Genomic DNA, 15,968 nt, shown 5'->3' with positions numbered 1-15,968 from the left:
GAGGCCCTCCTATAAAAGACTACACACCGCTCAGCTGCTTTTGGCTGTTCTGTCTTTCTGCCATGTAAGGATGCAGAGTTTGCCCTTCTGCTATGTGAGGGCATGGCAGTAAGGCACCATCCTGGATGCAAAGAATGGTCCTCGATCTTACACTTCCCAGCCTCCAGAACAATAAAAGACCAACTGCTGTTCTTTATAAGTTCCCAGGTCAGGTATATTCTTATAGCAGCACAAACAAAGAGAGTGCTTCACGTGGAAGGCTCTCATTATCCTGCAGTGCATGGCAGTTACATAGTGTGGAACTTCCTGTGACTCTTTTGGACCGAGGAGGTCAGGATTTAGTGGATGCTGTATAGATTGCATGGCTTCTTATTGATTTCACCTGTAACATCATAGCCTATGTACACAACTTAAAAAAAATCAGAGGATAGGCACTGAAAGTGGGAAAGATTTTTCTAAAGCCAGCTTTGTTTACTTCTTGAATTTGTCAAAACCATATAAATGATGAGTGATGATTTTTGATTAAGATCATAGAATCAAAAGAAACTGAATAAAATAATTCCAGTGTCATGTATAAAATGTAACTGAACAAAAGTGGAAAAATAAGTGTTTGCCCTTTTTCTTCTTCTCTTTCAAGGGGAAAAGATGGGGAAAAGCCTAAACCAGCAGTCTGAAGAGCCACTTATTTCTACCGATTACCTCCAAAAATATTTATTCTCATTACCATTTTGACTATTTAATTTTTCTTTTGTAATAAGAAATCACAGAGCCTACCTTGACATTTGCTGTAAGAAACACAAGTCACAGAATATGAATGTGCTGCGCAGGCTTGCAAGGTTGCACATGGAATTCATACGGGGAAGGAGGACACAGGAGTAGAGGCTGGGCTCGGATACCATCCTTGTAACGGTGACAGCCACCCAAGACGAGTCTCAGGCTCCCTGCCTTTAAACGAGATTGTTAGCCAGGCCCGCTGGGACAAACCTGTAATCTCAATCGGTCAGGAGGCTGACGTGGGAGGATTCCATGAGCAAGGCCAGTCTGTGGAACTTAGTGTGACCCTTTCTCAGACTAAGTAATAAAAAAAGGCTGAGGATGTAGCTCAGCAGCAGAGTGGCCCTGGATTCAATTCCTGAGTACTGTAGAAACAGACAAAACCAAACACACACAGCCAGATTGTTCCCTGAGTGACTTCTAAGGTCCTTCCAGATCCGGACTCTTCCCTAATCTCTGCTCCCCAAAGTTTCATACTATTTTCTGGAGTTTCCGTTTTCCTTTCTTTTTTCTTTCCTTCTTTTTTTTTAGAATTTGCAAATCTAACTCATTGGATTCATGAGATGGTTGAAATATGGATTCAATTTTAAGTCTTGTGATCTTCCACAGAAACAAAAATGATTTCTTATGATAAGAAAAATTTATATATCAAAAATAACTGAGTAGCTGTCATCTTTGGGACTTGCCTGAAGGACTCTTTCTCTGATTTTTAAACATTTCTTGGCATGATGAAGCCCATTTTTTGAAGAAGCATATTTTCTAAGTGAGATGAATAAAATATAGTTTTAAATTCTTTCATCTTTTTGGGGGGGGCGGGTACCAGGAATTGAGTTCAGGACCTTTCGTTTGCCAGTCAGTTGCAGTGCCACTGAGGTAAATCCCAGGCCCTTAAATTCTGATAAAGGGATTCGCCATTTAAGAAAAACATGTAGAATTCAAAGCAAAATAATATTACAGTAGTAATTTGAGTCTTCCTAGAATATTTAACCAATTTCATCACATAAATGCAAATTTCAGAAGGGAACATTCCTTTCAGAGAGACTTTTATCAAATTTATTTGGCGGCTAAATGGACACAGAGTGGCTATCATTGTGTGAGAAACTACATGGGCTTGTGTGTGGTTAGGAGCAGGGAATCAGGCAGGTTTGGCTTAAATTCTACTATTTCAAGGTATTTTTGGAGGAGGTACATTTGAAGTACTTGGATTGAGACTTCTTAAGACTCTCAGCTTTACTAGAATACAGTGTACAAAAGGAGGAAAATAAAAATATTCTCAATGTAATCACATACCACAGTGGATGTTTCCAAACTTATTTTATTAAACTTCCAAGGACTGAAGGAGATTTCAATATCAAGTAACTGTTTTCAGCAAGTGTGCCTAAAAATAATTTTACAGATCTTTTTAGGGAAGCAGACACTTTTATAGGTCCAGATGATGTAGTCCCTGGTTCAATCACTGCTATTGAAGTAAATTGTGTTTTAGGGAAGTATCAGCCAAATGAAATATCAGCTTCACTGCCTCTATATAAAGACAAATGGAACTGCATGTACTTTTTAAAATGGTGAACTATACAGAACATCATCCACATTTCTATATTTGGCTCTGGGATATAAGGCATTATCTAGAATTTCTGTGCGAGAGGGCTGTGCACACATCACAAACACAGAGGCTCAAATACCTTTCTCTGTTCCATTCTTACTCTTTCAGTTCAGTTGATGGTATCAGTAATTCTTTGTGAAATAATGTAAGACTGTCCTCCCAAAATTCTTCTAGGGAAAACATCTACACACAGGAGTACTTAAATGGTTTTATAAACATCAATAAATCCCATAAGTCCAGCAGCGACTGGATCACGAAGGGTATGCATGGGGAAGAAAATGCTCATCTCAAGTAGAAAATCGATGAGTTAAAAATCACAATACATTGAAAATGTTTTCAAGGAGAATTTCTCTATACCTCATAGGGTTTTCCATTACAAAATTAGAAAATATTTTAAAAGAGAACACAGAATTAGTTTCTTCAGTTTTACGTTCAGGGGGTTGGACTAGATGCTAATTATCTTTTCAGCTCCAGTATTCTACAATTTTAGTCAACATAAGATGTTAAAATGGTCCCACTGGTTCATTTGGATGACAAAAGAAAAGGGGCTTAAAATTGTAAGGATTGGCAAAATAAGTATCCGTTTAGGGATCACAAAGGTGACCCAAGACCACCCATTGATTCAGGTATCAGTGTCATTGCTTCTAAATCTGTCTGCTCATCGAATATTTTGCATTGCCTTGTTTTGTTTGCTTTTATTAAAGACACCCAGGATCTCAGTCCCTACTCTTGGAAATGTTGCTTTAGCAATTATGGGGACGAGGTCAGGAATTTCATCTTCTACAAAAGAGATCCTCAGTACTGGGGTGTGCAGGTAAAGGTAGGGACAGAGATCATATCCGACTGCCTGGGACACAGGATGGAGGAAGAGGCACCTCGCACAGTCCTTCGGTGCCACTGCTGGCAGCCGCATTTCCCTACCTGGTCCATCTCCCCAGGCCCCAGGTATCACCTTCCCAGGGTTTTTCTCCCCTCTAGTGGAAAAAGCACATAATCCGAACGATATCATGTTGTGTCTAGGTTACTTTTCTTGATAGATTTTCTGTAGAAGAAGCTATCCCTTGAAGGAAACAAGAGTTAGAAGAATGGGTCTGAAGCCCTTATTTACCATCCAATCCAAACTCACAGTCTAGAAATTTAATTCGGTTTAACTCCTAGAATTCTTATTGTAAAGCATGAATTAAGCCATCATCATGCTATAGTCTTGAGCTTTTTAGGGCTACCTGCAATTTGCAAATTGTTTACTTTACCTCAAGGCAGTATATACTAAGGTGAATTCCTGTAAGTCGTTATAATACCATAAGGGGAATGCTTTTCCTTACGTTTGATGTAAGAATTTCTTAAGTTTTTTGGTAGAAAAAAAAAGCCTAAATATAGTTAACGTGTAACTAATACCATAACAAAATTTGTTTTAAATGGAGACAGTAGAGAAAAAGTTGCTTCTAAGATCCTCCATGTAAAATTCCAAGGCCTTCAACATTCCTATTTATATCAGTTCTCAAGATAAATTTTATTCATTCACTGTATGCAAATTGTAGCCAAGGTACACATCTCTGTTCCTTATGCTGTTATGGGTGCCAAAGTTTAGTTTAAGGCTCTTTTTGATAGCACACCACAAGAAATATACTGTAATCCAGAGTTCTGAATGAAATATTATTCTTAATCTTTCTTGTTAATAAAAAAAAGTAAATTAGTTCTTCTGCTAGTTTAGGGAAAAGGTTAACACAGGGAAGAAAGAATGACTTACCTTTAAATATGTATGACTCCAGAAAAAGTAGCTAAACTAAAAGCTTACTACAATTTTAACAAAAAAGGAAAATTCAACATGACTTAACCTTTTTGCATCTCGTTTAAGGAATGTCCTTTACTGAGGTTGACAAAATAAATTCATTATTTAGTCCTGTTGTTCATAAGGCAGTCTCATGACACTGGCTCAGCAAATTAAGTATACAGGTAAAGCCATTCGAGACCACTGTATGATATACAAAAGCATTTATCAACATTTTATGCTTCCTTGAGAAGGCTGACCTGTTCAACCTGTGGCTCTTATTTAAAAGAATAACAAGAAAATCAATGGCCTTAGTTTATCTTTATAAATAGGTTAAGAAGTTATTCATGAAGAGTATTTAGAAGACTTCTAATGTTAGATATTTGTATAATTCTTATTTTTCAATGTATGTGTGGGCCAAGGAAGTGGTTAATTGATACATGAACCTCAAATGCTTTTAGGCAGATACCTATTAAAAGGTATACAAAATATAAATAGCAATGTATATTTTCAAAACCTTTAAATAAACACAAAGAATATATAGGTGTACATGTTATAATTTCAAAGTCAACACTATCACATAAGTTTTCCTTATCTAAATACGTACGAGTACTTCCTATTGCAAGACATGCACCTACAAACACATGGCCATGCACATAATCTTGCTATCTGCCACTTGCAAGAAAGTTAGAATATACAGTATTGTACATTGTTTCAACTTAAACCATATGGGGGAATTAATGAATATGACATTAAACAATTCTGATTTAAGAAATCAAAATACATAGAGATCATTATTCTATAGGTTAAAAACACTGAAGACTGATGGAAAGTTAAGATTTAAATTGCTCATCCCAGGGACCTTGAAGGATACAGAAGAGAACAGGACTAGCTGTAAACACTCAGAATGTTCAGTCTGGCAATAGGGAACAGAACTTTTGTAATCTAGCAGTACAGACTACAGACTTAAAGCGTTGGTGCTTCAGACTGGAGAGAAATGGTACAGCTGGGGGCAGTTCTCCGCAAGGCAGGGGGTGCCGATGGAGATCTGGATGCCCATCTGGATGGGAGACAGCGATTTGCTGGCCTAGCAGGACGCAAAAATCCTTTTCCTTGGGTGGTTTTCACAGCCATGGATTCCTAGGACACAAAAGAAGGCATTACTCTCATTACATAGGCATTAACAATGGGCTCATACATTATGGATCCTAAGTATGGGATTGATGTCTTAGGGAACTTATAAGCAAGAAAAACACTAAAAACTAAGCAAGGTATTTGTCTAATATTTGTAGGCTTGCATGTTTTTAATAAGAATTCCAATTTTAGTATGGAATATGGCATGAATTTTAATATAACTTATCTCTTTGTAGAACCAAGAGTCAAATATCCAAGTAAAATAACTTCAACATGATGGAACTACAGATGTTCAAGGGGATATTTATGGAAGAAACATTTCACTTGTCTCAGATCATTGACTCATTGACACTTTTAGAGATCATAAAGCAAAAGCACACAAACCAAATGACTTATCTGATCCTTTTTTAAAAACTCAGGATCACTGACTGTGCAACTATTTCACAAGAGCTTTACTTAGTATTTATTTATCCATTTATTTTTGTTAGTCCGTGTCTGCAACACATAATGTTTACACTCCTTGTGGGGAATTGGTGCGTGTACATAAAGTGTCTTAATTCTTTTTAAAAATTCCCTTTCCCTCCGCCCCCTTCCCTCCCCCATCTCTTCATCCCCTTCCTATTTGAGGAAGATCTCTCTCCCTACTTTTTATTATCTTTTATTTTGCTCCTTGTTTATATTTTGGGTTTCTCATACAAGACAAACCATGTGATATTTAAGATTATGTGTCCGATTTATGTCACTTAGTATTAGATCTCAAGGTGCATTTTCCTACAAATGGCTCATTTTATCTTTCTTTATGACAGAGTAGAACTCCACTGCAGATAAATACCACATTTTCTTTATCCATTCATCTGTCTATAAGAATATAGGCTGCTTCCATGATTTAGCTATTATGGATTATGCTGTTATAAACATGGGTGTGTGTGGATCACTGTAATGCCACATCTTTAACTCTTTTGGAAAGATACCTAGTAGGAGAATAGGTGGTCAAATTATCATTAAAACTATTTTTGTGTTTTTGGTGCTGAGGATCAAAATCAGCACCTCATTCACACTAGGCAGGTGTTCTACCTTAAACTACACCCAAAGCCCTAAAATGCTTTAAATACAATTTAAAATACATACTATATTATGTATAATTAGGATTTTTGTGACACTGCCTAACAATAACAATATAACATCTTGGAAGTTTTTGTAAGTGCTATTCTTAAAAACTTACATGCACAAAAAGAGTTTATAACTCTACATTATAAATGTCAATTTCTTTGACCTCTTTTTCTCCTATACTTAATGAAGATTGCATTTTTTTTTAATGGACAGGATAAAAAAAGGATAATAATTTATTTAAATACTATTTTTTGGCTATTTCCAAGCTAAGGATATAGGCAAATAAGAATAACCTTTTTCTATACACTGTCTTTTAGTTCCACAGATAAGAGAACTTTATTAGGTACTGTTTTAAATGATGTGTTTCACCAATATTTATATTTATGTGACAAATCCTATGAGAACATGAATTAAATGCTAAGTATGACTGAACCAGACATATTTAATAACTACAAAGTCAAAGTTATTTTAAGAAATATTTTCCATATCCTTAAAAAATAAACCTTTAAGGGATAAAATTATGTAAATCCATAAGTATACATTCTGAATTAAAAAAATAAACTGTAGGCTTTTGATCTTCTCAAAGTTCTCAAATCCACTTACTATATTAGTGTCATTTATTCATTTTTTAAAGTTATAATGTGCTGGTCTAAGTCTTGAAAACTACATGTTGAGTTACGCTTATTCACAAAAGATGGAGAAGCTAAGAAGATGCTGACACACGTGTCTACGTTCTATTGATACCAATGGGCAACTGACCCAAACGCAGAACCTGTGTGAAACACAGATGAGCCCTCCCACAGGATGTAGCCTGCTTTCTTACCTCTGTCTCCTTTTTCCGATCCATTCCTTGTTTCACTTGCTGTCCTCTGCACAAGACCATCCTTGGCTGAAACTCTTGTTCCATTTGAAGGCCTTCTGAATGCTGACCCGACGTAGTGCCACCACTGACATCACCGTCCCATTTGGTCCAATTTTCCTGCACGCATTTAGAATTCTGCGATGCAGGACCTGTTGATGTCTCATACGTTTTCAGCAGCTTTTCCACAACACCATAATTTGACCTGGGATCAGCGGATCTTGGTCGGCCAGATAAATCACTTGGTCTCCAGTCTCGCTCATGAAGCATATTCTGGTAACTGCCAGGATTTATGCGTTCCTGCATTTGTCTGACCAGGCCAGTTGTGGATTTCTTGGTGGGATTATCAGGCACATTTTCCGTGGGTTCAGGCACACGGGCACTGGTTTTCAGATTATCAGTCACACTGTCACCTGCTGATATGCCACCTACAGGAGTTGTTAAGGAATCACAGTGCTTACTGTCTTCAGATGAATGTGAGTAGCTTCGATTTTGCTGTACTGAATTGCAATTTCTGTCTGTTCTAAATACAGCTCTGTTAAACTCATCAGTCTTTGTTGCCAGCTTCTCATTCCTTGTAGTCCTTTCAAAGCCACAACAGAAACTTCTAAGTGGGCCACTGCTCTGTGCCACCAAGGAACAACTGTCGTTGCTCACGTGAAGAGCAGGATGAGATTTAGTAGGGTGACCTGGAGCCACCTTTTCAAACTGTGGCTGGTTAGGAGAGGAGCAGGTCTTCTGGAACCACAGAGCAGAGGGGCTCTTTGTGGCCTCTATCGCAACCCTGCATGGGCTCATGCCAAGTCTGACGCTGCCTGGAGGTTTGCTATCTATTTGGATTTCTGGTATCAAAGAGGAAAACATGACACTATCTTCCGAAGTCTTTCCCTCACCTGGACCCAATGTAGGTATCTCACGCTGCCTGGAAAGAAAAGGAGGATTGAAGCTCCTTTCCTCTTGACCCCCATGGGCCACCCAGCTGTTGTGGTCTGCAGTTTCCTTCAGCTGTTCTTGGGCTTGTTCAGAACAGGAGCTGGGGAAATTCCGAGAACTGCTTCTTGGAGGAGGGATGGGTGGGGTTCCTTGTCTTTGCAAATCAATGGCACCAATCACACAACTTTCCACAGAGTCGTGTTGGGGCACACTGGTACAGCTCAGGTTCTTTTTATTTTTCTGTTTCTGTTTTTCTAAACTGATTGGAAAAATGCACTGGTCTTTGCTGATCAAGTGGTTCCCCTGAGGTGCACTGATTGCATCTGGCATTTCCTGGAGAAAAGAGTCCGACTTCATCCTAGATGAAGGCAGGATACATTAGTGATAGCTTTATGTAGGATGAGCTCCTAAAAGAAACACGAGTTTCTGCTGTAGGAAAGTCACCATTTTCTCAAGTGCAATTTTTATGTAAATTTCTTCCTCAAAAACTTCAAGACTCTTTTATTGTGGTTCAGAGCCAACACTTAGTGTTACAAGACTGTACGCACTCTGCCTGACCCAAGCGATCCTTCCAACCTTTACCATTTTCCCTGTTTCTTGAAACTTCAGAGTAAACTGACTGAACAACGTCAACTCTTGAGTTTCTGCTATTGAATTCCCATTTCTATAGCTCTTCTCCTGCCATTTCCTTACCTCCTCTTTGCCTTTGGAATTCCTACTCATCTGGTAACTGGAGCTCAATTTTCTCCTCTTGAATTTGAAATAACAAGTTAGTAAGAAATCTGAATAAAAGTGCAATAAGACATAAGTAATTCAAAATGAAGGTGTTATTTGAGCTTAAAAGAAAACCAAGAATTTTTTTTTGAATGAGTCCAGTAAAGGGCATATAGGCAGAGGGAGCTGTGAACAAAATATCGAGGCCATTCAAGAAACAATGAGTATCTGATACGGGTAGATTGAAAGCAGAGTGCGGTGAACAATGAAAAATGTGCAAAGTTGTGTCAAAGTGTGATGTCTTGGGAAAAAATTGCAATGTCTTTGAATCATGCATGGAAGATTTTGAACTTTTTTCTAAAGGCCGGTGGGTGACAATGTGAGTCTTGAACAAGGTGTTACTTGTAAACAAAAACTGGAAAATTAGTCTTTTTCTGAGCTATTTAAGTAAAATCCTCAAATATAGCATGAGTGTGGGTTCACAAATCAAACTTAATCTTATCAATAAATGTAGGTCATTTATACCTACTCCACTATTAAATGATTATCTTACAATAAAGTGAGTGGAGATAAATACCCACTGTCAGAATAGTAGGAGAAGCTAAATGGGCCAGTGGAGAGCAGAACTATGTATAAAATACAGCTGGATTAGAAAATCTATTCCAAGTCTGCACAAAAACTCTCTGCAAGCTTCCCAGGAGCTAAGGAAAAATAAGGGAGCACACTTTTGTTGCTTCTAAGAGGAGCATATGGCTCTTCCAGGAGAGAAATGATATCAGAATAACCCATCTTTGTTGGTCACGTAGAGACTTTTAATTTATACTTTGACTAAAACTCACTCTCACAGTTATACTGTTTCTGAACTGAAATAGCATTTCTATGACATGTGTATGTGTAAACATATTTATCATATTTTATTCTGAAAATTACATGTGTCTTTCTCTGTCAATACTAATTGTAGAGAAATAATGACTCCTAGAGGTAAAATGTTTCAGTAGAACATCAAATATAATTATCATGCCACATTCTTCATTTCTGACATAGTTTCCAGATGTATTTAACAGGGTAAGTCCACTTGTATACTCTTCCATTGGCCAAATACTCAAAATGAAAGAGAACTATACTGGATATGGTACATACACAAAATGGAATATTATTCAGCAATGAAGAATAAAATTTTGTCATTTGCAGCAAAGTGAATGGACCCAGCAGAGATCATATTAAGCCACATAAACAAGACACAGAAAGACAAGTATCGTGTTACAAGTATCATACCTTCTCTCTTACGTGCTGAAAGAAACAGAAAGTAGAAGAGGGTTCATAGGCATGGGGAGGGTGCAGAGAGGACAGGAGGAGAGTGGATGGACATGGTCAAGGCACTCTGCAGGCGCAGACGGAAGTATCACTGAGAATATGACTAATTTGCACAATTACTGTGTCAGTAATTTTAGCAATAATTCCAAATTTTCCTTCCAGAGAGTCAACTGTGCAAACATTATATGCGGAGCACAGTTTTCTCACTTAAAAATAAATAAAATTAAAAAGAATTATAAAAGAGGGCATTTCTTAATTTTTTATGGAAGGTTTAGCTAACTACCAGGAGAATAAAGTGCTCCTAATAGTCAAACTGTAAAAAGAATTTAAACATTTGTTTTAAGAATTAGTGAACAGAAAAATACACAATATCTACCACTATCCGATGCATGCATTTTACTAACTCATTAATTCGCACTAATAAAAGGTAAGGAGGAGGCAAATAATACTGATCTGATTTTCTACAAGAACATCGGCCCTGGAGGCCCCAGCTCACCTTCTGTGGTTAGACCGCTTTCGAATTTCCTCCTGAAAGCTGTACAGTTCTTCACTAACTCTGGCAAGTTCTTCAAGAGCCTTTGTACAGAGACAGAGCAGGTTAGCACCCTGAAACCTAACGTCCTGGGGCAGTTTGCAGTCGGGCTCCCTTACTCACTGTGTTGAGGGCCCCAGAGCAGTCCTTCCTCTCCTCCTCCTCCTCTGAAGTCCTGCAGCCCGGCCCGGCCTCACACTCCTTTTGTTTGTCTGTGGCCAATGGATCCATGAACCCCACTTTTGACTTTTTGGTTGATTTCTGTTCCTGACATCCTGCATTTTCTTCACCAAGTAAGCTCTGCACTGCGCCGTGCTTCGCTGTCAGAGTGCTGCTGGGAGCCCTGTCTGTAAATTCACATTGCCCTGAGCTGGGCTCGCTGGGGAACGACGCCCGCATTTCATCTCCAGAACCCGTCTCCGGGTGGAGACCGATGACCTTGGCACGCTCACTCCTGTGGAGTTTCCTCCGAAGCTTTACTTCCTGGCAAAGCTGCGGGAAAACAAAGTTAAAACTCTTCTGCCCTAGCTGACTTGGACAGTACTTTTTATAACAAAGCAAATCACTTTGAGCTCTCTTTGCCGTGTTACCATATACTATCCCAACCCCAAAGGAAACCTTGGATTAGCCTGGATTACGCATGGATTAGCTGCAACCACCTTGCAGAACCATAAAGACTGTGCTTAGTAGGGCAGCACATGGATGCTAAGTTCTGTCTTCTGGACGGAAGATCAACTCAGTGAAAAATAAGAGCAGCCTGTGTCTCTACATACAGACGCAGAACCACTGTCACAAAATCAGAAAGACCTGCGTCAATTCATGCCATGCTCTCCAATAGCTTCAGAAAGAACCAGGAGTTTAACTAACAATACCAGCATGCACTTTAAACATACAACCTTATGTATATACCAACATTTAACTGTGTAAATAGCAGATAATCTCACATAGTAAGTCAATTCATTCTGCTCCCTAAATAAGCACTTGGTCATCAAAAAATGTTTCCTTTGGTTGGTCACTTACATTGGAGAGGGCTACAGATTACCGAGATGTTTCTAATGCCAAGTACATACATGTTTTAAAAAATGGTTCCCATTCAGGCTAAAACAAATGTGACAACTGAGGCCTAAGGCTTCAATTGTCTATTTATCTGTGCTAAATTATTACTTGGTGAGATATGCCTGCAGAAATTCAGCTCACTCCTACGCAGAGGGAGGAGAGTGGCCTTCTCTTTAGGCTTGGGTTTTGGGAAAGCTTGTCAACTTTGCAGAGAATCTGTCAGATAAATATTAACACAACTGACTGCACTTCACAGCCAAAGTCAGTATCTGCATAACATGCATTGCTATGCAAGGAATATAAGGACAAATATATTACAGCTTAATATGTACCTAAAACTCAGTGGAAAAAAGCATTAAACACAATTGATGGCCGAAAGATACACGGTGATTTATTTTCTTAATACTTTTGAATTTATGAGTTGTCATTGCATAAGGTCAGGACAGCATCAAACAACAGCTGTGAATCAATTGTTTTAGTCTCTGTAAAATTATTTATTCTGGGCTGCTGAACTAGATAAGGCTTGGGTTCATGATGAGGAATATTTTAAAAAGCAGCTCTACAAAGTGGCATGTTAAATCTAAGGGTGCTGTTGGTGATGTTGCCCTATTTTGGAAAAGTCATGGGTGAAAATAAAATAGTTTTGGTTTCAGAAGGGGGAAAAGTGCTATTCCTGGGAAATAGGTTTGCTTTTGTCTTTGAATATTGAGAAATATGCACTTGATAGTTTTTGTGTTAGTCACTAGAAAGAATCGTTGCTGCATTAAACATACAATCATGTTTGTGGTCTCCAACTGAAATTTCTATTTTTGTACTGCATACTTTACCTTATGTGTGCTTTCACTCCATCATAAATTGTCTTGGCTATTTAGGTGGGAATGAATAAACAGACAATTCAAGGCAATGGATGGAAGACCATTTATTTTGCACAAGGGAATCTGTCTAACTTGGTGCTCAGCCCTGGTCAGCGGTTATCTGACCATTCCACCAAAGGCGACAAGGAGAAAACACTGCAATCTGAAACCAGGACTTTTTTCTCCAGATGTCTATGAACTGCAAATAGTGTCCAAATCATCCAGACTCTATATTTGGATTATTCTAAGTTTCAAACGATCTGAGTATGTACATCTTGATTTTTTTCATAGTAAGTGCAGTGACTATGGAGAGTGACTGAAAAGAGAATCATGAGCATCCAGAGCCGAGAGCCACATGTGCCTTTTAGGTGATGTCACCATTTAAAGTCACTGAAATTATATGTGCGTGCCTGGAGTCTATCATTCTCTGGCACATGGGTTAAAACTTTGCTTCTGATTTAATACACAGAACATAGTGGTATACATGAAACAAATACAGTCTCTCACATTTGTGGAATGATACAGTTTTTCTAGGAATCAACTATTGATTTTCTCTTTTTTTGGTACCGGGATCGAACTTGGGACCTTGCGCTTGAGCAGCAGGCGGTGGAACCACTGAGCTAAATCCCCAGCCCAGTATTGATTTTCTAATTTTAACTTTAGAAAATTTCTTTGATTCTCTGTGATACGAGAAAATACCTTCTTCCTGGTTTTTTCAATGTCTGTACTGCAGCTATGCAGCCTGCAGGAAGGCACCTTTCACCCCCCACCCCATACACACACTGCCAGTGTTCACTTACTGAGAAATATAATCTATGGAAATTTTGCATAAATGCATTATCTATACATACTTCCAACTATGTAGCTGTCTACCAAGGCAGCAAGACGTAATGATAACATAACAGCTACTCTCCAAGATGCCAAAAAATGTACTGCAGCCCCTTCTGGCTTCCTGATGCAGGAAGGGCCAGTATATCTCTATCAATTAAAATCCTTTTGAAAGCATGTCTACTACCTGGTAGTTGATAAGGCTAATACTTACCACATATAGTGTCTACAGTTGGCAGAATAATTATTGAACAACAGCAAATTTAACCAATCAGCAGATTATTTTAGCTACATGGCTGACTAATAGACTAGACCAATCCTGCACCAGTTAATTATTTTGTTGGATGCTAAAATTGTCTGAGATTGTTACCACCTGAACCTCCCAAACCTTTGGGAACCAAAGATCCACGACTAAGTCAGTTTATGACTGAATTAAAGTTTTAGGGTCTGATATAACAAAGGCATCTCCTTATTGACCCTATCTGAGCCTCTGGGGAGAGAGGGAGTTAAAGGGACAAGCAGAACATGTTTTCCGATCTATGAAAGGACAAGAAGTGGATCTGTCATTTAATCTCTGATCATACACCATAGGCCGGCCTTCTCTTATTTTTCATTTTGGCCGGCAAATAGGTCAATTTTTATTTTCTTCACAAACAGCAACCTGATTGTCAATACAAAAAAATGTTTCCATTATAAACATTTCAAGTATTTACTTTTATTGCCTGCAAATAAGGCCAAGGAATCTGTTATTATAGCTGCTTTGGTAAGGGGCATAAAGCCATATGAGTCAATGTTGTGGAGTTACCAGAATAAAGCAAGGTAAGTATAAATATCCTCCAGCTGAAGCAAGTCTGAATACACACCAGTGCAAATGCTTGAAGAAAATAGTCTAGGTCTAACAGGCTAAGTGATAGCAAAAGTTCCCTTACAAAGACTGTATCAGAGTTGTAGCATGCCATTTTTCATAATTCCCTTCCTAATAAATGTAGTGTCCTTTACTAGAAAAAAATCTCATGTTCCCTGCCATTTTGTTTGATATATCATGCTTTTTTTGATTATATTGAGCTATCTACTGTGTCATTTCCTTTGCTACACATTACTTATAAATTTCAGGAAATCTATATTCTAATGCCCAATTATAATTTTTCTGATATATTTTCCACCAATTATGTATTTCTTCCATTTGAACTCACAGGCCCTGGTCTTTACAAACATATGCAGAATGCAGACAACACTTGACACCAATCCTCTCCGTCCTGAAAATAATACACGCATGCATTCTCTAGTGACTTGTCAAGGTCTTGACCTTCATGCAATGCTATAAAATGGGCATGGTCCCTAAGATGCCACTGTGTAAGGCTATGTTATGCTGGTCTAGTAAATGTCACTGAGTCATGTATCTGTTCATGCAGAATAAAGAACATAAAAATAGTTTCCAATATAAAACAAACATCAACAGAATTCTCATTCTGAGTTTGAACTTTACGATATATTCAAAAATAAATCAACCTGTACCTCTTCTATCTTCTTCTGCATGATTTTCCATTGACTTTCCCATTCCTTCCTTTCATTGTCGAACTGGTCCAGTAATTCCATCTTTTCCTTATGCCAGTTAGTCTCTGTATCCCCCCACCGCTTTTGCAGGTCCATGGCAGCTGTGTGAGGAGTGTCAGCAAAGAAGTGTTTCTGCTTGTCTCTTTCTCGTCACTGTTTCTTGGAAGCTTGGAGTTGTTTTATTTGAAGCAGTTTCACTTGCCTTTAAAATAAAGCCTAATGTAAACATAAGAGAGAGCTCCACATTCGTGTGCTTTCTGAAAACATATTTAGTCATTTTGTCATGAGCTGCTGACATAAACTATAGGAAAACTGTATTCAAAAGAAGAGAGGAGATAACAACAATCTGCTTAAGGAGAAACCAACATAGTCAATCAAGTAATCTCTGTTGTCTTAAGTTATTTGCCCTTTTGGAGACAAGCCTGCAAAAGTTATAGTGGATAAGATGCTTAAATGCACTTATATGTGACATGTAAGTATGCCTTTAACTACCTACCTAATTTAAAAATAGAGTATGTTATGGATATCTAAAAGTTAAGCATGAAATTCAACTGTACGGTCATTTCTATGAGACTGAATAACTTCTTCTGCTCTGAGGCAGGGCTGGCCTAGAGTCTCAATTCTGTCCTTGGAGAGCAAACCCACACCAAATGTGATTCCTTCCCCAGCCAGAACCCCAAGTTAGGAGTCAACTTGGGAGAAGGCTGTTTGGCAAGAAACCAATATACACCATCAGAAATCATTATTTTACTCCATCTAGTAAAATCTAAATTCATTGAAACTATCTTGTTAGACATATCTTAGAATTTATTAATGCTCTATTTTCCTTCCAATGACAATATATGAATGATAACTTGTTTAGGATATTAAATGGAAAGAATTAAAGAAAAATTTTCATTTAATTTTCAGAGAATCTTCTTTCTGTGGTGACTGAAATA

The 15,968-nt window shown here is 38.1% G+C and overlaps 1 protein-coding gene across 1 annotated transcript; it reads right to left on the bottom strand.

Annotated features, from left to right (window-relative positions):
- Positions 1-2,071: 2,071 nt before the first annotated feature.
- Kiaa0408 (KIAA0408 ortholog) lies at positions 2,072-15,175 on the bottom strand. The gene is made up of 5 exons (XM_013072687.3): positions 14,992-15,175; positions 10,862-11,230; positions 10,703-10,782; positions 7,210-8,536; positions 2,072-5,282 (listed from the first exon to the last, which is right to left on the bottom strand). The coding sequence occupies exons 1-5, from the start codon at positions 15,124-15,126 to the stop codon at positions 5,109-5,111; spliced, it is 2,085 nt and encodes a 694-aa protein (XP_012928141.2). The 5' UTR covers positions 15,127-15,175; the 3' UTR covers positions 2,072-5,108.
- Between the last annotated feature and the right edge of the window lie 793 nt (positions 15,176-15,968).

This window comes from Heterocephalus glaber, unplaced genomic scaffold, assembly GCF_053883595.1.
Source record: "Heterocephalus glaber isolate CG9 unplaced genomic scaffold, H.glaber_assembly_v1.0 deba00001550, whole genome shotgun sequence".
In the NCBI taxonomy this organism is placed as follows: Eukaryota; Metazoa; Chordata; class Mammalia; order Rodentia; family Bathyergidae; genus Heterocephalus; species Heterocephalus glaber.
Note: the sequence above shows the minus strand (reverse complement) of the source record. Positions and strands in the feature narration are given on the sequence as shown.

Bases quoted from the DNA above. Each gene is read 5' to 3' on its own strand.
- Kiaa0408 (XM_013072687.3), bottom strand. From the start codon at position 15,126: ATGGACCTGCAAAAGCGGTGGGGGGATACAGAGACTAACTGGCATAAG. The intron at 10,783-10,861 runs GTGAGTAAGGGA...CTCTGTACAAAG, and splicing joins GCTCTGGGGCCCTCAACACA to GCTCTTGAAGAACTTGCCAG. The intron at 8,537-10,702 runs GTGAGCTGGGGC...GCCTTCATCTAG, and splicing joins AAGCGGTCTAACCACAGAAG to GATGAAGTCGGACTCTTTTC.